The following is a 21562-nucleotide window of genomic DNA, read 5'->3' on the forward strand; positions in this document are numbered from 1 at the left end:
GTTTCTGTAGACACCTTTTTTTTTAACAGTTCTAAAGCAATCTATGGGACTCTGATTGTCAAAGCATCTAACACTCATTAACCTGGAAATGGGGACAAGTTGGAAGGCCCTAATGGGACACATGACTGTCTCATTATGGTAGGAAGCTGCCTTACTGGAGCGTAACATCCCAGACTGGCATGGTGGGTTTTTCGGTAGGTAGCTTCAGACTGGCACTCTTCACTCCATGAGGCCCCCTCCTGAACCCACCCCCCTTCCCCGTTCTCTCTCTCTTTGTGTGCCAGGGCAAGCCGCCTTTGTTGAAACCCTCATTAGCACCACTCCATAAAGAATGTTTTGCAGAACGGGAGGCGTCACTTAGCTGCTCCTTCATTACTTTGCAGAAGTGACAACAGACCTTCAACTGCAGCTCAGTACGGCAGAAGATTTGGGGATCAGCAGCATGGACCTTACAGACTGTGGAGCTGCAGCCATTAGGAGAGGGAGTTATGATGATGCAGCTGCTTCCATACATCCTGTGAGTATTGATTCAAATCCTTGTGGGGGGTGGGGGTGGGGGGCACTGACTGTTACACACGTAATGGTCTCACACCCTGTCTTATATGGTGATACGTTTCTGTGGTCTTGCAGGTTTTGATGCATAGAGGAAAACTGTTCAAATGTTGCTCATCTGATATTACATTAATTTAGTTGTGGAAATGTGAAAAGCAATCAATTTCCAATGTCTGTAGTATAAATGTAAAGACTAATTTTTCATTTTAATCTGTCAAATTACACAAAAGGCTTTCATTTTTTCTAATTAATAATATTTATATTGTTATTATATATATATAGTATATTATCTTATATAGTATATTCTATTATTGCTCCACGGTGGAACTGTGGGTAGCCCTGTTGCTTTGAAGCAAAAAATGTTCTGGGGTCGATTCCCGGCCTGGGGTCTTTCGGCATTGAGTTTGCAGATTCTCCCTGTGCATTCGTGGGTTCTCTCTGGGTACTCTGGCTTCCTCCCACAGTCCAGAAACATGACTGTTAGTTTAAGGTTAACTGGCATCTCTGAGTTGTCCTTAGGTGTGAGTGTGTGTGAATGGTTGATTGTCTTGTTTGTTTCGTGTCGCCTTATGATAGAATGGCAACTTGTGCACGGTGTACCGCTGCTGCTCACCCATAGACTGCCCATAGACACCCACAGCTAACCTGACAAGGGGTAAGTTGGAGAAAATGGATGGATAATTCTATTCTCCTGGAATGCATAAATATGATTTGCTAAAACCTTGATTTAAATCTTATATTACAGAACATTTAAGTAAGATAGATAAGTTTTGGGTCAGTAGACGTTAACATAAAATTATTTTGTCACTAAAAATCCTTCTCTTCCCCATCACAAATTTAAACAACTCTACAGGGACCCTGACTTGACCTGGGTATTTCTGTGAGGTTGGACTAAGATTCAACATTTTCGCAGTAAATACTACTACTAGGTCTTAGAGGGAAAATAAACAATCATCATGAGGAACAGCACTTCAGGCACACTAAAGTATGGTGGAAGACTTGTGATGCTGTGGGTCTAATTGTGTGTCAAAGCTCATTGGAGAATTGCTCATGCACAGCATAATGATCTCTGAAATATCAAAAATGTTTCAATAAAGATGCGATTGGTTTTTAAAAAGAAAACTACGTTGTTAATGGGTCCTCCATTAGTGAGATTTTTTAAATGACCAGCTGCATAAGATATAAAAAGATCTTTCAATTGGCTGTAACTGATGAAATTTTTTTTTTTTTTATGTTTTTTCTTTTCTTTTTTCTTTTGAACTTTATACCTTAATCAATGTTGTACAGTCCACTATTCTGCCTGCTAAATTTATGGGGCATAATGAGACACTTAACTACTTTTGTTCCATCAGATTTATGTGAGAGACCTAATCTCTGAGGTGACAGCACTCTAAGTTTCACTTACGGACACTTGAATATTTCTTAATGGATACTGTTACAATAATAACAGTGCAAAAAACTGTTCTACATGGTATTTTGTGCATATAATGAATTTTTGTATAAGTAATTGTCACAAACGAGAAAGAACTTCTCAAAACGGTGTAAGTTAATTGTTTACTGTAAAGGCAACTAGCAGCCATCTTACAAACTGAGGTCAGGTAGGCTTGTGATGCCCCAACATTCCAGCTTGTAATTCACACTTCCTGGTGTATTCAAGTTTCATTGATTACTCGGAGGGCAGACACTCCAACTCCTCTCCAATTATTCTCCAGGGAATAATGAAACATAACATTTCTCTCCCTCTGTTCCTTTAGGGAATTTTTTTGAAGATGGCTACAGAGAAAAACTTTAATGTTTTATTGATTGAGCAAGTTGAACTCAACTTAATTTGTTGCAGGTCTATTTAACAACGTTCTGAGTGGTTCATAAAACATTTCTGTAAACTAAACAGATTTTTTGCTAACTTAGGCAGAATATCTTACTAGAAATATCACGGTTAAAAAGGCTTCACATTAAACTGCTTCTATCTACAGGTAAAAGCCTCTTCTTTCCTACCATCACAAACATAAACATATGCTACTTTGCAAGATGTCACGAAGATATAAAATATAATCATTTTAAATGATAAGTTAGAAAAATCTGGCTTGCAACCAAAGAGAGGTTAATGGTTTTTGGGGTTTTTTTGGCAGCCATGGATCAATGGTAATGCTGCATCTTTTGTTACAGATTCTTATTGGTCAGGTCTCAAATCTGAGCTTTAATGAGCTTATTTTAGAAAAAAAATAACTTGCAGATATTTTCCCACTTAAATTATATCACAAAACCCTCAGAAAAATGACATGAGGTTTGTCTCATTTAAAAAAAGATCCAAATAAATATTAACCTAGTATTCAGCTGTGATATATTTTTATACATAAAGAAGTATGAGGCAGGTGTGTATATGTGGGTCACCTCAGGCCCTTTATGTCCCCCACCTACCCAACATGTGACAGGGAGGTCTGGGCTGCAGAAAGAGACCCTTTTATCGAGCATTCCAGTTCCTGTTTGTTTTTGTTTTCCTGTGTTTTCCCTCAGCATCTATTGTGCTTCACCTAATTAATCAGTCCAGCAATTAGAGCACAAACCAGCCGGGATGAGAACTCTTTTTGTTTCTTGTTTTACACACAAACAAAAGATCAAACTTGTGTTTAAAATGAAAGCATGGTTTAAAATCTCTCTCTAACTGAGTATATCACTACGCTTCATTGGAATCTGTTTAAGGTAGCATTGTAGTTTATATTTTATACTGTTTTAAATATGGTAATAATTTAATCTTAATGGGATTTTGATAATAAAAAGATTAATAATAAATACAACTATAATCAATCAAAGCAAGGGTAAAATACATGTATTGAATCCTCGCCATTTTGTCATGTAGTTTTTCTTAATTCATCGAAAGGCAGCCTGAACTTTTTTATATTTAACCTGATTTGGAAAATTGTTTTTAATTGTTATTATATAGTACATTTATTCCATTCCAATTTTCTAATTATAATTTTATGTATTTTGTTTATTCCATTCTGGTTATATTTATGTTTCTCATGTTGTTTCATTCTTCTATATGTTTTTTTGTTTTTTAGTAACTCACCAAAGTAGATGAGTAGTTTCCATGAGAGGAAACAGTCCTTGGCTTATGAACATTTCCATAACATTATATTTCCAGCTTTTCATTCGTGTCATACAGCAGCAACAACTAAATGAACCTTTCAACTTCTGTTTTTCTAAACAGCACTTCCGACATTTGGCTCAGAGGCGACGCTCTGCTCCATCTTTGGTCTTTGGGAAGGCCCTCGGGATGCCATGGTCTCCTATCAGGTCCGTTCATTTCCCTGAAGACATTGCCACACTTAAATATGTAAAGGTGCATTTAGTCAAACTAAATAATCCTTTAAATTACAGTTAAGCACTATGGCACCTCCCTTCCTCAGTTTGTTCAGTATAGTTGGTTCTCATGTGTTCATTCGAGATCTTTAATGTTGAAATGGAGGAGGCGTATTTACAGTTTATCATAATGAAACAAAACAAATAAGAAGCTTCTGTTTTTTATAAAGACTGTTGCAAAACAGTTGATAGGTTAAGCAGTAAGACCAGCTGCAACTTTAATGTAATTAATTGGAAAGTTTCAAATGTCAGCAGTCGTGACTCAGCAAAATATTTACCAAAGAACCTTCATTTCCCAGCTAACACTGACTCACAGTAAAAACAAAACGTTAAATAAGCTTCAGGTGCTGAAATGCCCTTAGCTTACCTGCTCAGATGTACTTACAAAATATTATCTATAATTTGTCTATGAGGTTTTCAAGCAGATTTATCAGAAGTAAGCTTGGTTTTGAGCAATGATGACAAAAAAAACATCAAAAACTGTCTTGTTTAGATTTTGAGTCAGTCCTAAATGTTTAGAGATAATTTCATTTCCCCATGCATTTTTTTTTGTGAGTTACTTTAAAACAACGTTAAGATAAGAGGTTGCTACTTCAATACTTCATAAAGAAAATCATGTTTGTTTTATTTCTAATTTTCAGTTGTGATTACTTTGTTTTAATGTTGAAGAGCAAGAGGAAATGGTCACACACCTTCTGATATGTATTTAATAATTTATCTATCTAGTTTTGATATTCATAATATTAGGATAAAAAAAAAAAAAACTAGCATCTTAGATTGACTTTTATATATCAATACTTACCAAAAATGTTTTTTTGTTTCTATGCTTCATGATAAAAGACCTTCAAAGATTTTGGGGGTGAAATGAAAACTGTAGTAGTTGCATCTACTTTTTAAAAATATAAATCCTGGTGTACCGCTCAGTTTACAGCATTAGTATATGTCTTTTTATAATTATAGGTGCAAAATATTTGCTTTCTTAAGGGAAGAGAAATACTAACACAAAGAGCTGCACAAACACCACTGAATGTGCATTTTTAAAAAGCATATTTTTTCCTTCCGCCAAGTCAGAAAAAACAGCGCTGTAGTTTAGGTGACAGACAGCCAGAAGCAGAACCGGCACAAAACCAAGAGACTGGAGCAGCATCAAAGATGATTAAAAGAACTGCTAAATATATACAGACTAACATTTATCCTAAAAGTGTCAATCTTAAAATCTCGCCACTCTATATTAATGCTTAGAAGCGATAAGTCATAACATGGCTTCTGTTGCATTATAAAAATTTCAGTTAAACTCAATTGTGGCCTGGCCAACCAGACCGAATTCCACAAAGATACGTCGTGTGAACGTCTCATCGGTCTGGCTGCCCAGGCCACAATTGAGCTCCAAATCATATTCCTAACCAACTGTCCTCCCTGTGAGGAATCTTGGGCACTAATATTTTAAAACTTTTTTTAAACAAAAGAAAGTAAAAAAAAAAAAAAAAATCAATATCGAACCCTCTAGATGAATTCTGACTTACACTACATTTAGTTAAAAGGAAAACCTTTTAAGTCACTCAAGACACTATGATAAAGGAAAGTATAAAGCGAGTTACTGAATAACATTATTGAGAGTTTGGTTTCTTAATCAAATGAGTTTTTAATCAATGGAGGGATATGTGTGGGGCACCAAAAATAATAATTGAACTTAATTGATCTCCCAGTGGAGAAATTTACCTCTGAGTTTAACACATCCCCTTGGGGAGCAGTGGGCTGCCTTTGTGGGGCACCTGGAGATCAATCGGGGGTTAAGGGTCTTTGCTCAGAGACCCAGAGTGGCAGTCTGTGGAAGTGGGGCTTGAACTCAGAACCTCAGGATTCCAAGCCCTAACCACTAGGCCGCCACTGCCACTAAGAAGAGGGTAACAGTAATTAATGTGATAGGTGGCAATGAAAATAAGTGTTAAAAGAGGTTATGGTGGGACGGAGGTGGTGTTTACTGCGTTAATGAAAATTTGATGAGAATCAAGACTTTGTTTCAGACTGAGCAGTGGGGAGAAGAAAAATGGACTGTAAAGTTAAGGTTGATGGACAAGAAGAATTGGGTGCCATCTGCATAGCAAGGGAAGCTGAAATTTAACCAGGAGAAAAATATATAGGAGTGGCGGCCTAGTAGTTAGGGCGTTGCATTTGGAATCTAGAGGTTTTGAGTACAAGCCCCACCCCCACAGACTGCCACTCTGGGTCCCTGAGCAAAAGATTCCTAACCCCACACTGCAATCCATCACACCAAGAATGCTTGTAGTGACAGTGGAGAGAAAAACTCTCTTTAAACAAGAAGAAAGCTCCTGCAGAACCAGGCTTAGTGTGAGCAGCCATTTGCCGAGGCAGACTGGGATTCAAGGATATAGAAGCAGAGATACAAAAGGATGAGCATACAAAATACCTCAGTTATTATGGGCTTCTTTGGTGCTTCTATGATTTACTTTCTTCTTTCCTGACTTCTCCAGGTGGGTTGACATATCTTGTTTCTTCTATATCTAGATCATAGATTAGACATAGATGTTTAAGATTTTAATTAGTTATATTTGCTCTAAACCTTTTATAAACTTCTTCCTGACCTGTCTGATCTGCTCCTTGGTATCCAAAGATGTTTCCTAACAGACGTCAGAGCTTTTCGCAGATAGGATGTATTTTTGTTGACATTAGATCACATATCTCTGGACTCTATTTACTAATTAGGAAGCTACTTAAGATAATCCGGTTGCACTGGACGCATTGCATACTTTCAGATTTTTACAGTAGCAAATAAAAACCTCATTAAGTCACAAAAAAAAATAATGTATCAGTTTATTTCTACTTTACAATGATGCTACTTTTTATTGATTTATCACTTACACTCTAGTTAAACAAACGTTTCTGAATGTCACCTACTCAAAATTTAAAGACTTTACGATTTATAAATATATTTAGAGGCTTTTGTGCTTCTTTGTCTGACTAATCTCTGATTAATTCTGCCTCGGTTTTCATTTCTTAATTGTCCATTTTTCTGTTTTCACTGTTTCAGTGTTTATTTTGTTTTAAGTGCTTAAAATAGTCCCCCTAGAAATAGAAATGTGCTTTCATTATTACTAACAGCACACATAATAATTTTTATACCAAGTAGTATTATAGATCATTGTTAATTAGTCATTGCTAAACAGAATGAGCAATTAGGGTATCAAACAGCTGGATGTTGTTTCTCATAAACAGCATGGTATTTAAAGCGTTTGTGCACAACAGTGGGATAACAGGAGAAAACAAAAACATAAATGTGCACAGAAAAAATGTCTGGGAGCTTAGCTCGCATACACCCCTTCAAACAGGTGGCAGCACTCACATCACATGCACAGTTTGAAAGTGACACCTCGCATAGAGTAAACGGTGAAAGAAATGCATTTCCTGTCCCCCTGATCCCACCACGTGTGACGCCTGCAGGTTGCCACCATGTTTACCACTCTGCACGGCCTTATGTGCCACAAACACAGATGTCCTGTGAGGGGGGTTTACACAGCTAGGTTCTGAAACCATGTCTTGAACAAACACTTCAACTTTTGTGTCATCCATGCTGCGTGTTGGGTCAGCATTTTGTGTTGATTTAACATTATTTGTTTATTATAGATCTCACGTTTGTATTCTTAGATTTCTTTCAAGCCACGCTGTGGCAAACAGATAACGGGCCTGAAAATACTACAGATGGTTGTTTGAATTTATTTAAACTTCTCTGTTATTGTATTTTTTTTATTTAGGCTTACACTCAAAATGTACATACTTCTTAAAATCATTTGTGGATTTTAGTTTAATTTGCAGGTAAAACATGAAACAAAAAAAAATAACTGTAAGAATTAAGAGATTATTGGATGGAAAGGAGGAGGTTTGATGGATAGTATCATTTACTGAATCCCAACAATAAAATATATTTACTTTTTTCTTGCTTTTGATATTTATGGCTGTACTAATATGTAGAGGAGACTTGATCTTGTCAAAACCTTTAAGTAACACCAGAACACCTTGCACCTACTCTAGACGTGGGATCTAGATAAACGTCTCTTTTGTATCAGACGTTTAACCTTTCCGAGGTGTCATCATCAATGGCTGGGTGAAGACCCCCTCGGTGGTGGGTGATTTCTTTAAAGGAAATGAGGCAAATGTCAGACACAACCCACCCTCACAGGTCCAGCCAGTCAGCGTTCAAAGACATTTGACATGGAGGAGGAGGGCGGCTGTTGTGGGCGTTAGTTTCACTCTGGTGGGTATGCAGCTGACGTAAAACTCGTATTAATACATTCTATAAAAGATAACTACACAAACATTGTTATTTATCATGAATATAACACAAGAAGTCCGTTTCTTTACATTGTATGAATAGTTTTTTTGGGGGGATTAAGTTGTAAAAAGTATGTTTAAACTTCAGCAAAAGCAAACTTCCTATTTATAAAATAGCAAATGTTCGGCAATATTCAGTGATCTTTTTGTTCTATTTGTTTATATTGTTTACACTAGAGAACCAAAAACTCTCACACTGCCTTGTTTGTCTGTATGTTATGAGTCATCTATAGTAGGCCACAAAGAAAACACAGGGAAAGTACCCCCGGTGAAATGATTTGAATTTATGCTCCTACTTATGTGGCAGTGGGAAGAGCAAACATCAAAGCTGGTTTCACACTCGGTGGGTGTCAATAATTGTGACCTGTTTGAGCTCAGCTTTGACTAGTCTAAGACCCAACAGGACACAAACAATGTTAAGAGTCGTTCATCTTCTAAGCTATCGCTTTCTTATGGACACTATTATTAAATCTTAAAGCACACATCTTATTCACGCGTATAGCAGTCTAAATACCACACTAACATAAGGATCAGTGGTGTTATTAAACATGGAGAATGCAGTGTTTGCAAGTTCTTTATGGTACATTTAGGGTTTTAATTGAGTGTGCAGTCTGGGTTTAATTTTGCTGTTCATAAGCAGCTGAAACTTGGTACTTGTGAATCTTTCCCATCCTCTATCTGGTGTTTGAGCACTTTTGTCAGCCACGTGCTTTTTCTTTCACTTAACTTTCCATCGACGGCGCTTGATACACCCCCCCAATGAACAGTTAGCTTATTTTGGAACGACTTTTCATGACTTACCCTCCTTTGGTAGGGTATCAATTTGGGCTAAAACAATTAATCAGATTAATCATGATTAATCCATTATTGAAGTAATCGTCAACTAATTTAGTAATCGATTAGTCGTTACTTTTACATTTTTTTTTGAATTGTCATTCCATTGTCACAAGTGCCGAGCAACGAAATTAACTCTCTGCATTTAACCCATCCCCTTGGGGAGCAGTGGGGTGCCATTGTGCGGTGCCTGGGGAGCAATTATATCAAAATTGGAAAATAATTATATGAAAATTGTAAGAACTATATATAAACATTTTGAATTTAAGAAAAAAAATGTTTTCATCTCTTAATATGCTCTATCCAGAACTCCTCAAGTTGAAAAGTTTTAGTTTCACCTGGTTTAATTTAGTGGAAAAAAATCTTCTTTAAGTAACCTTTGGCTATTATTAAAAGATTTAAAAAGAATAATCGACAGATTAATCAGTTTGCTAAATAATTGGTAGTTGCAATCCTTGTATCAATTGCTCCCGATAGCGATTATATATATATATATATATATATATATATATATATATATATATATATATATATATATATATATATATATATATATATATATATATATATATATATATATATATGTCTGTATTAATATTTTCTGTATTAAATGTTATACTAACTGTATTATATATATATCCTGACTAAAATAAGAGAAAATTAAGTATTCATGTTATTCACATCTAGAAACGTCTTCCCTGGACATTTGAACCCATTTGTATGTGCAAAATTGTGAATATGTATTATTTTTGTTTTTGCTATGTGTTCTATGTTTCAGATAAAAACAATGTGATAGTAGAAAGTCAAACCCAAGACCTTCCTGCTGCAAAGCAACAATGTGAAAAGTGTGAAAATTAAATAAATGATGAATTTCAACAAATAAAGAAGACATTTTTACTCACTGGAGTCACACTTCTTTAGTTGGCATGGTGATACCTATCTATAAATTATGTATGACTGTTTCTAATGTAGCGGAAAACTTGTACAGCTTAAATAGTTAGAGATTAAACAAACAAGTGTTAGTTTATATGTCGCCAGCATCAACACAGGTCTGCTTCATACAAGATTTAGTGACAACTTGTGGTATTCTCTGTCTTGGCAGTAGAAGTTTCCAGTGTTATGCAACATTTAGTGAGTTATCCCACATGTACAATTATTCTATTAAATTAAAGTGATTCCTTGATTTACAACAGGAACATAAGACGTGTCTTTGGTAATTATGTTCATTTCATAAGCAGAACTATTTAACTGGCTGAGGTTTTAACAGCTCAAGTAAAATGAGAACCAAAACAGAGAGAAGCAAACCAACAAAAGAAAACAGAGAAGGCATGAAACATAACACAACACTGCAAAAAAAATGAAATCTAACATAGTCACTTTTTCCTTTTTTAAACAAGTGTATTTTCTCTTGATGATTTGCCAAAGTAATAACATGATTTATGTTTATAATAAGAAAAAAGCTCCATTATCTTATTTTGAGGGCAAAAACACATTCCGTTGTCAGATATTCTTTTTTATCTGTTCAAATTAATTACAAATACATTTATCTCTAGGTCATTTTTTGTAGTGAAAAGCCTGTTTGGATTTAATACTGATACTAACCCATGCCATCTGAATAAATGGTGATTTCCCACCAGTTTAGAGATTTGACTTCTCTGTCCAGAACAGACAGCCCCTAGAATACATTTACTGGTGACAGGCTGGCCTGTCTGAAGGCTGCTCTGGAAATCATCTTTGTTTTGGTGTGTTTCCTTTGGCTCAGGGAAGAGGCTCCCTTCTGGGTGTCTGTTGACCAGAGCCCGTTTGTTCTCGGATTGACCAGCGAGAATGGCGAGCTGCTGCTGGACGAATGTGTCCAAGTCACTGAGGGGACAAAGACCAAGGAGAGACACCTGTTCCTCTTTACGGACGTCCTTGTCTTCGCAAAACTAAAGTGAGTTATCCTTAAATTTCTATGACACCATGAGCGATAAGGGTTACTCTAGGATATAAAGTGAAGTAGAAGGAATATGTAATTCTTTTGTGTTTTTTAAAGAAGTTTCTGTTGAAAATGCCACGTGTTTTACAGCAGAATGAAAAAGGGGAAGTAGAAGCAAACTGTTTATTTTTAAACTGTACGCCTAGAGTATTGGGGAATCTCCGAGCAAAGCAGTCCAGCCACATCTATTCACTCTAAGCTGACATTAATAGAAAAAGAAAGCAGGGTGCTTCCCTGTAAGAGAAGTTACAACAGGGGGAACTCAGCGGTATTCCCTTAAAAAATGTGTTCTACTCCGATATTTCAAACAGTACCCAAATTTTATCTGATTTTACTTTCAATCATAAGCAACTGTTCTGATCCAGAGACCAAATCTTGGCTGTTTTTTTGTTTTGTTATTAGACTCACAAAACTACCCTTAAAACAAAGTGTAACAACTTTCACCTCGTTTTGCCTTAGAGCGCAGATTGGATCTGTTTGTAAAAGTCAGTGGAAGTTTTACAGCCCTTGAGTGGGAGGACATTCACAGTCATCTCTGTACCGCAACCTGCCCACTGTTCCTGTAGGTATGCACAGCTGGGACAACAACACGCTACAGTAAAGCTGTACATCAGTGCGTATTACTTCCATGGATGACTCTATGCATCATTACTCATTTTTTATATTGCTTCTTTGGTGTCTTTTGGAGAGACTCAGTTGCTTAGTCACGGGATGCCAGTTGTATTTTCTGTGGCTGGCTTTGGTGTCATGTTACTTTGAAGTTCTGAAACAGCTTTGGATCAATAACCATTGGAGCTGAAATGGGAGAAACTAAAAGAATGCTGTCAAAGATCATTATTTATAAAATAACAGGTTCAGTTATGTTTGTTTACATCACAATTAGGACGTCTACCCCTTCACCCCCCAGCCACAATTCACATGTTTATTCAATCTTTTTAGCAAAAAGTCTGGAGGTTAATTTCTAGATGGGTTGTCAGCAAGATCCTACGCATGTTTTTCCATTTAAAATATTTATTACCTGTGATTTTATCATAAATAAGTTATTGATTTTAGGATTTCCTCTTTATGATGCTGTGAATAAAGATCAATTCCTTTTTAGGCTTTATGAACATAGTTACTAGGGGTGTTAACAAATAAAGATGGCCCTGTCTGCCGCAAAACAAGCTTTGTATACTGAGGCTTGACTCAGATGTGTTTTCAGCCTGAATTGTTTGTAAGGTTAAGAATGAATATAACCATCCTTCTCTTTAATCTTTCTATAGACAGTCCTAAGGAAGCTGTTTTTAGCACCTTTTTATATTTCGTGTACATAGAGTGAAATGCATTAAGAAGGAATTCATTTACATGTTAGAGTAATGCTACAATGAGAATAAATATTCTAATAGTTTTTTATTGCCTCTTGAAAGTTAGCCTCTAAATAACACCGATGCAATGAATAATCCCTTTCGTTTCTACTTCCACAAAACAGCAGAATACATCCATGGTGTTTGCTTTTTATTTTCTGATTCCTATGTGTACAAAGTCAGAACAAATAGTCTATAAATATAGCAGACATTTATTGAACTGAGACTTTTACCACAGGGATGTTGAAAGCACATGTAAACAGAAATCAGAAAATGTTTCAGCTTGTCTTTTTACTTTTTCTGAAACAGGTCGCCGGCCAGCTACCGCCTGAAGCATAAAGTGAACTTGCAAGAAGTCTGGCTTTGCAGCTTTGAGGAGGAGCAGGAGGAGGAAGAGGAGGAAGATGGTGAAGATAGTGGCACAGTAGGGGACATTGACCCCAGGCTGAGTGTTGTCCTGGCTTGGGCTCTCACTTTTTGTGTTGTGTGTTTTCGGTAAGAGGTCAAACATGGCATGTGACTCACACACAAACTGCAACATGTAAGCTGGTTGATTTATAAATGTCCCAACCAGGATCATGCATTTATGTAGCAACAGACATTTTCATGTGATGACTACTTCATTCTTTGAAAATGCTGGTGACTCTAAAGAGGAGTTCAGGCAAATGTTGTGGAAAAGATCTTGAGAAAACGGGGTTTGCTGCTCAACAACATAGGTGTTAATGCATACATGAATAGATGAAAGGAATAGATGAAAGGCCAAAACAAATTAGGAGATGAATATAAAGTATAAAGAATATTTGGTTTTCAAGATTAAAAGTCCCCCTGCGATGGACTGGTGACCTGTCCAGGGTGTACCCCATCTCTCGCCTGTAGACAGCTGGAGTTAGGCACCAGCACCCCTCGTGACCCCAGCAGGGATGAAGTGTAACAGAAAATGGATGGATTGATGGATTAAAATCTAAAAAATGATGTCTGGAATTTCTATTCAGGCCTTCCGACCAACACTTGACCAAATTCTTAAGGGGGTTTCACACGGTAAATGGCCTGTACATATATAGTGCTTTTTCAAGTCACTTGACCAAAACGCTTTACATTACATTCACTCATTCATGCACACACTGATGGTGGTAAACTACATTGTAATCACAGCTACCCTGGGACTCACTGACAGAAGAGAGGCTGCTGTACACTGGTGCCACAAGTCCCTTCAACCACCATCAGTAGGCAATGCAGGTGAAGAGTCTTGCCCAGGGACACAACGACAGTAAAGCCAAAGCTAAGGCTCGAACAAACATCCCTCCAGTTGCAGGGCAAGCTCCTTCATCCGACATCCCTGTCGCCGCAATATTGGGTAGTTTATCCTGCAGTGCGTTAAAAGTGATCGGGTCTGTTCGGAAGAAAGTCAGGGATCACAAAGTCCGATCACAAATTGGGAGAATCCAACATTACATAAATGTATGTAATGAAATCTAAGCTAATTGTTTTCATTCGTAGGCAAGCTTTTCTTATAACAAAGTGTGTATTCACATTCGTTAAATCAAACATGACTCACCTCCTAATCATAGTGTAGCATGTGGAGGACCTACCTGCACTCTCTGAACTCCTTTACCCAACACTTTCTTGTATTCCCTTTATTTTCTCTGGTCAAACACACTATAGCCATTCCATCTGTTTTGTCCACCATGTTTGTTTTCTACAAACTTTTTTATTATCATCTGTGGGGTCTCTTAAGTTTTAGAAGTCACTCAATCTTTAAATGTTACCGTGTGAACCATCCTAATGCAGAATAGTTGAGTCAAACCGTAGTTGTCGTTTCTGGGCTTTAATTGGGCCATACTGGCACTTTGCTCTCTACCATTAAACTGCAGCTCTGTCAGTAGGATCGATGTGTTTGTTGGAAAGTGGATCTCTAACCGGGATCTCTCAGTTCTTTGGCAGCCTCTAACAAGGTTTCTTCTCATCTTCTCATGTATTTAGCTTCATATTCTCATCAAGTGTTTATTTTTAAAGGTATTGTGGTGAATGTTCTTTTTCCAGATGGATCATCAAAATAAATGTTCCTCCTAACTGTGTATCATTCTGGTGATATGTTTACATAAAGCCGTCCTACATGCTTGTCCCCATTTTCACTTACCAATGGTTTGTCTGACTTATGGGAAGAATTGTAAATCTTCTTTTGGAAAGTAAGCTTGTATGAGCGATGCAAAGAGCAACTTTTAACAGAGCCTGCACAAGAAGAAATGGGCTTGTGCACGCTCTTACACGCGTTTACCAGGCATTTCCTCTGGGGTGCGGGTACAGGGTTGTGAATGTGCATTTTTTTTAAAGTGGAGAGCGCAGATCTTTTCAACAATTAACCAAAATCATCCATTATACCTTTCATATAGGTAATCAAGGTCAGATATTTACTGTGGTCCTACATTTCCTGTTACAAACAGCAACAATCGCTTCCCCGTTAATACTTTTACATGAAGTTACTCTATGGTCCTCTTGGCCATTTCTCTAAATGATGCTCCCCCTGCCCAGTCTCACAGTTAAGGAGGATGGACATTTCTTTGTGCCATACGATTTGGACTAAACAAATCTCTCTTGACAAAATAAACCAATATTTATATTGTACAGTCAGTTGAACTATTTAGATGGCTATTGAGGGCAATCATTTAAGCTTGATTTCTTTGAGGGCTGTTGGAGTCTTTGAGACGGAATACATATGCACACTTTTGAAAATTTCTTTCCTAGGATATTTAGAAAACTATCGTTCATTTTATTATCACTTTACAATGTACTACATTATGTTGATCAATGTGAAAATTCCCATCCAAATAAATGGTTTTCGTTTGCAAAATGTAAAATGATTTGGTGTGAATACAAACTTTCAGCAAACTTTTTTTTTCTACAAAATACCTTTTTTTTTTGGCAAGTCATTAACCAAGAACATGTGTACACATACAGTAGTAAACGGTCATATGATGTGTGGCCTTTAGGAAAATGAAGAAGTAGCAAAAAGAAAGTCGTCCTGAAGCATCACAAGACAAAAGCCAAAAAAAAAAGGAAGTTTGGACATTGTCGCTAAACACGGGGATTAACAGACACTGGCAAGAAATGCAGGGTTTTACTGTAAGGATGAAGTGCAGGAGAAACCTTACTCATCCTTTATGGTGCAGACTTTCTGATTATCTGAAGAGGAATGAAAGTGTATTTTTTTTCCTGCTGTGAATTTCTGATCCATTAAGTGGCCCCAGATGACAAATAGCTCATTTGTGGTGCTCAGTGACTCCCACGTTTCTCGCAAAGTCATCAAATCAAACACTGAGGCTGTTTTTCACCCATTTTTGTATTCCAAGAAGCTGATTAATACTCAATTGGGTTTTGAGTTGTTTTAAAAAAAGATGAGAACCCTTCTTTTTGTCTGACTGGACTTAAGTTATGATTCACAGAGAGAAGGTTTCAGATTCATCTGCAGTTGCAGCCTTACAGAAACAGAGTGCCTGGGTTTTAACAGATGCGCTGATAAACATGAGCATCAGCTGGCATGAACTTTATGTTAATAATGGTGAAACCTCACAGGTGTAAACGTAGACACACGTATCTGCGTCGCCGTCCTGTTTCCACTGGCGGACACAAAGCCACTCTAGTGCTGTAGGAAGTGGAAGGTGTCTGAATGGGGCATGCCGTGACGTTGCTTCCTCTCCCCATGACTGTGATGCACTTTCCAACCAGAGTTGTTAAAAGAGGCGTGAGAGCACGGCTCGCCTCATTCCTCCCACTGTCGGCCGAGAGCTCGCCTGGTTCTCTCTGTGGATTTAGTAACTCATACCATGCTGTTTTCTCACCCCCAGCTCGCCTGAGGTGAAAGAACGCTGGTTAGATACTCTTCACAGGTAAGGCTGATATTTAAGCCTTTATATCATTTTCGTGGTTGTTGCTTTATGTAAATACTAATGATTACTAATAATTATTGATGGAGCTGAGCTGCACAGGTTCAGATCAATTAGAACAGTTAATAAGGTAATAGAAGACCTGAAAAGGTAGTTTAATTTATTATAAACAAAGAAACCGATAAGGATGCTTAAACCCTAACCCAAACCGTCCCTCTGAGATCATGAAAGACATTTTATTGAAAGGATCAAAGTTGAGGCAGACAAATAGAAAAATGATGCATCTTTTTAAATTAACCTTAATTTATCTCTATTGTAGAAAAATTAGAGGCGCAAAATCGAGGACTGCTTGTTCTTCTTCTCCACCTCCCGACGTCCTCATGAAGGTGTTGAGTGGCAGCATCGCTGTAAGTCTCTTGCTGTCTTCGGTGCCAGATTAGGCTGGAACTTCACTGAAAGAATTTTAAACTTTCCATTTCACATTAACATTTCCCATAACATCTTCCTTTTTTTCTATAATATTGCAGACTAAAACTCTAACAGGAGGTGGCATGGAGCAAATGATTGTTCTTTCACCTGAGGTAGGTCAAAAGATCAACTTATTGAAACAAAACATGTTTTTTATGCATATTAGAACATTCTATACAAGATTATAGATGTCTTGCAGGAAAAACAGTACAGCTTGATAAACTTATATTGTTGCAAAATATCTGATGATATTGGAAAGGGCTTATTACGACTCTTATATTCTAGTTACAAATGTTCAGATCATTCATAGTACACATGTCGGCTAAGGGGTGCGTGTGTGCATGTGTGTGTGTGTGTGTGTGTGTGTGTGTGTGTGGGGGGGGGGGGGTTAGCTGGTTTGAAATTTCAAAAGGGCAACTCCTTCTTCTGCTTTTGCTCTAGAATGCCCATGTTCCTCTTGCATGTTCATCACCACATCTCTTCTTCTTTTATTATGTTACCAGGGTGATGCAAAGAGCTGCATTTTGTCAAAGCAGTTAAACAACCAAGATGAGAAGCTGACGCAATCCTCTGGTGAGTTTTAGCATTTTTGCACACATATCTCTCTGTCTCTCTCGGTCGGTTGCTCTGGTGCAGGTCTGTGCCACTCTGCTGAGAGGGGAGGGCCCATTAGGTTTCAAAAATTAACCGCAGAGAGAGAAAAAAGAATTTAGCGCCTGGTTAGGTTGTACAAGAGCACAAAACAACCTTTGCTTTCCGTGGGTAGAACTCAAGCAGGCGATGTGTTATGAGTTTATGCTAATGGTGCGTTTGTCGTCTTCAGAAACCAAATGGAACCTGGTGAGGAACAGGATGAGGCTCAGGAGGGCTTCCAGCAAGGCCTGCCATGAAAATAAAGGCAACAAGACTCAGCTGTTTGGACAGGCACTTTGCAACATCTGTCCAGATGACTACTCACTTCCCAAGCCAATCACAGTAAGTTAATTTCAAAATGTGCAATGCAACTTCTAAAAACAGCACTGTTCATTTATCCCAACCACCTGTTGGGTTACATTTTTGCAACTGAAGGAATGTGAATGCATGTTTATTAACCGCATCTCTTTTCCACCAGGATCTGCTGGTGCTGCTGAGGAAGAGGGGTCCGTCTGTGGAGGGAGTTTTTCGGAAGCCATGCAACACCAGGCTTATGAAAGACCTCAGGGAGCAGCTGGATAATGGCGCGGAGGTCGACCTGGAGAATCAGCAGGTCCATCTGCTGGTTGGATTACTTAAAGTGAGTAACGCATAATGTTATGAAGCAGTCACAAGTAAAACCACATTTTTTAGTATTGAAAATACCATTGAGTTAGAAAAATAGCACATCATCTACAGCAATTTCTTCTCCAAAGCTGATACTGAAGTTCATGCAATCCTTACAACAGAGTAAAAGGAATAGCAAACTGTCTCATTTATAAAGTCAAAGGAATTTTGAAAAAAAATGTATTGCTCCTCTTTTTACTAAAAGGCATTGTAGCTCATCACTGTCTTCTTATTGCTTGCAGTGTTTCCTGAAGGAACTTCCTGGCAGCCTGCTCCGGTCTGACCTTTACAACAGGTGGATAACAGCTCTGGAACATGAAGACATCGAGCAGAGAACCGTGGAAATCAAAAAGTAAGTTAGTCTCCACCCGCTCCGTGACATCTTTACTACCCGCATCCTCTTTCTAATGGAATATGTGGTATTTATATATGGAAGATAGTCCTTTGTTATGTTTTTTATCAATGCTTGTGTGGTTAACAGCAAGCAAGGGTTTTTCTGAGTGGACTGTTTTGCATAATCTCCCCAGTGTTCCGTCTACTGGCCGTACGAAAACCACTTCTTCATTTTTTTAGTCTGATCAGTTGGAAAAAAGGGAACAAACTTAAAAGAAGTTGAAGACCACCAAACTTATCTTCTTCCTGTTCTCTCTCTCTTCCTTCCGTTGCCAGGGTGCTCGCTGATCTTCCGAGGCCTAACAAACTCCTCCTGCAGTACCTGACCTGTGTCTTTCATTACATTCTTGAGAGCTCAGACATCAACAAAATGGATGCCTCCAATCTGGCGGTGTGCATCGGGCCCACGCTGCTGCAGCTGGACGACACTCCACTAGATGGGCAGAGGGAAAAGATGCAGAAGGTAGAAAATCTCTTGAAATGAATAAGCGCTCTCACCTTTCCTGCTTCGAAGCTTTGCGGTTCTTGGTGCAGAAAACCTCACAAAGTTTCAGAAGTCAGATCAGATTTGCACAAACTCTTGTGTCCTAGTGTATAAATTAAATTTCTGGCAGCAGATTATACACTGTATTCTTCTCGATTGTTTACAGTTTTTCTTTTTTTCTGCAGGCCACAGAACTATCTCAATTCCTGATTGAAAACTGCAACATCCTTGGAGAAAATATCCCAAGTTTACTAGATACAGATGAAGGTAATTAAAGATTCACCCATCTGTATGTTGGTATTTACTTTTAGACTAAACAGACGCACATACTTCATCTATTTATGTTAATTGTGTTTTCCTTTCCCCCTGTGTAGACTCCCTTTCCTCTGTGCATCATGACTCTGCCTATGACAGCACGGATCCTGATGGTGATGGCGAGACAGGAGAGAAAAGAAGGTCTACAGATGGAGGCCGTGGCTCATCTTCCTCATACTCGTCCCTCAGTCCCAGTATTACCACCTCGTCATGGCAATCTGATGCTGCCTTTGACAACAAGGCACCCTTCAACCGCCGCTGTTCGGAGCCCATCCTCCTTGTTCCAGAGAATCTCGAGAGCCTCCGCAGCCACGCCAGGAGCCACGAGGACTGCACCATGAAGCGGGAAGAGTTTGACATGCAAACGCTGAAAAAGCAAATCTCAGACGACTCCTTCCTGCTGAAAAGTCGCGGTGGAGCCAGCTCGGTTTTGTCTTTTCCAAAGCTGAGCTGTAGCTCAAACATGGATCAGCTGCCCTACATGGGAAAGGACTGTTCCTGCTCGTCCCTGGAGAGTACTGCCTCCAACCAGTCGGAGAACTCTGTCTTTACCAGTTCCCCAATGGGCTCGCCGGGGTGTTCCAAGAAAAACAACAGTCAAACCATGGTGACCACAAACGGCAAGCTGGATGTTCCCAGACCAATATCGGAAGAGAAGAGGCGTTCCCAGTCTATGAGGGTTGCCTCTAAAGTCCTGATGAGGACTAGGAGCTTGGGTGCTTTCAGCAGAGGCAGTCTAAAAAAGGACTCCCAAAAGGAAAACTCCTTCCCAGAGACTCTTCAGGAGGACTCGCAGAGTGAAGCAGATCCCTCTGTAGATGTAACTCTCAAGCCACGCCCTCTGTCTGCCATTGAAGTGTTCAAGCAGGTGGACAGCAAGCTGCCTTGCAGGCCTCCATCATATGAGCAGGCAATGCAGAACATGCCTCCCCCTCCGGAGTATCGTTCCATGACAGTACAGGATGCCATAACACTGGGGAGGAGATCACGCCCTTCCTCTGTCAACTATGAATTTCCAATCAGAGAGGGCATATTCAGCCAGGACTGCTTCTCCCAAACAGCACAGAACAACATCATGGAGCAGCGGCAGCCTTTTCGTCAGAGGGCCATGTCTGAGTCTGTATCTGCGGGCCAGCATGAGATGGTGTCTCGGAGATGCAGCCAGCCAGTGTTTGATGAATTTTCATATGCTAAGGAATCTTATGTTTGAAAATACTAAAGTAATGAAGAGACTTTGTTTATAAATGGACTTTTGAACTTTCATTCATGGCAACTTGTACAGCAGAACTTCTATGCTTTGTAAATATGTTTGTACAAACATTTCTATTTTTCACCTTTTGTTTGACTGAATGTCAGATATGTGCCTCCTGAGAGGTTGCACATTCTCAGTACTATTAAAGTACGAAGTTTACATTATATGTAGTTACCATGATAGATATTAAGTCTATCGCTATGAAGCTATAAAATGAACACAGCTTTCTGTGAACGAAATATGCTATAAGTTTCTATGTTTTGTGTTTTACATGCAACACATGACAACAAGCACAGTTTGTTTTTCATTCTTTTTTTTTTGCTTTTTGTGAATGCACTTCCCTCATCACAGTCTTCCTCTTCCACTACACTAAAGCACTTTTAATGATGACTAGCTATGCGTTTCCTCTATGTATGCTAAATTGTAAATACATTTGTATGTTTAATCAACAGCAATGGGTTTTATTTGTGAAGCCTTGATAATATAAATGGTTATGGATGACCCTGTGAGAATATGAAAGAAAAATAAAGGGTAAAAATAAAAAAGAAAGGGAACTGTCTTTTTTTATTATTAAACAAAATGCAGTCTGCAATGTTTGCATCCACTGCTCATTAGTGGTAGTTAATGAGAGAACAGATTAAATAGCTTGCTAGGTTCTACTTCCTTTTGCTTGATGTGTTGCATAATAACAACTAAAAGAGCTCATTGAGAGAACAACGTGTTCTGGCACACACTGCATGCTAAAACAGATGAAAACCAGAGAGTGTCACATGGACGGATTTGGTTTTTCTGCGAATTGCAGTTCCTCTTGTCTGTGACAGCATGATGGGCTGATGCCAACGCTTCTTCCTTCCTTTCAAAGGCATTTTTAAGACAGCTTCCTTCCTTAAGAAGTTGATTAAATTGTATTGCAAAGTTGCATTTGACTGAGAGAAAGAGCAGGAATTTGCAAACTTCTTATGCTTGCAATTTAGATAAACAGACTGATGCATAAAATCCTTTGAAAATGTTGCACATTATGAACATCATTACAGTCAGATGGTAAAAAAGTCAAAC

The 21562-nt window shown here is 38.4% G+C and overlaps 1 protein-coding gene across 1 annotated transcript; it reads left to right on the forward strand.

Annotated features, from left to right (window-relative positions):
* Window positions 1-333: 333 nt before the first annotated feature.
* On the forward strand, window positions 334-21055 carry tagapb (T cell activation RhoGTPase activating protein b). Its single transcript, XM_038291900.1, has 14 exons — window positions 334-517; window positions 3761-3846; window positions 10856-11026; window positions 12724-12909; window positions 16257-16298; window positions 16615-16702; window positions 16823-16876; window positions 17267-17336; window positions 17587-17738; window positions 17875-18036; window positions 18305-18414; window positions 18732-18918; window positions 19125-19206; window positions 19314-21055. Exons 1-14 carry the CDS (start codon window positions 443-445, stop codon window positions 20462-20464), a joined length of 2616 nt encoding a protein of 871 aa, XP_038147828.1. The 5' UTR covers window positions 334-442; the 3' UTR covers window positions 20465-21055.
* The last annotated feature ends 507 nt before the right edge of the window (window positions 21056-21562 follow it).

Source organism: Cyprinodon tularosa, unplaced genomic scaffold, assembly GCF_016077235.1.
Source record: "Cyprinodon tularosa strain WSP-4 unplaced genomic scaffold, ASM1607723v1 ctg303, whole genome shotgun sequence".
Lineage (NCBI taxonomy): Eukaryota > Metazoa > Chordata > Actinopteri > Cyprinodontiformes > Cyprinodontidae > Cyprinodon > Cyprinodon tularosa.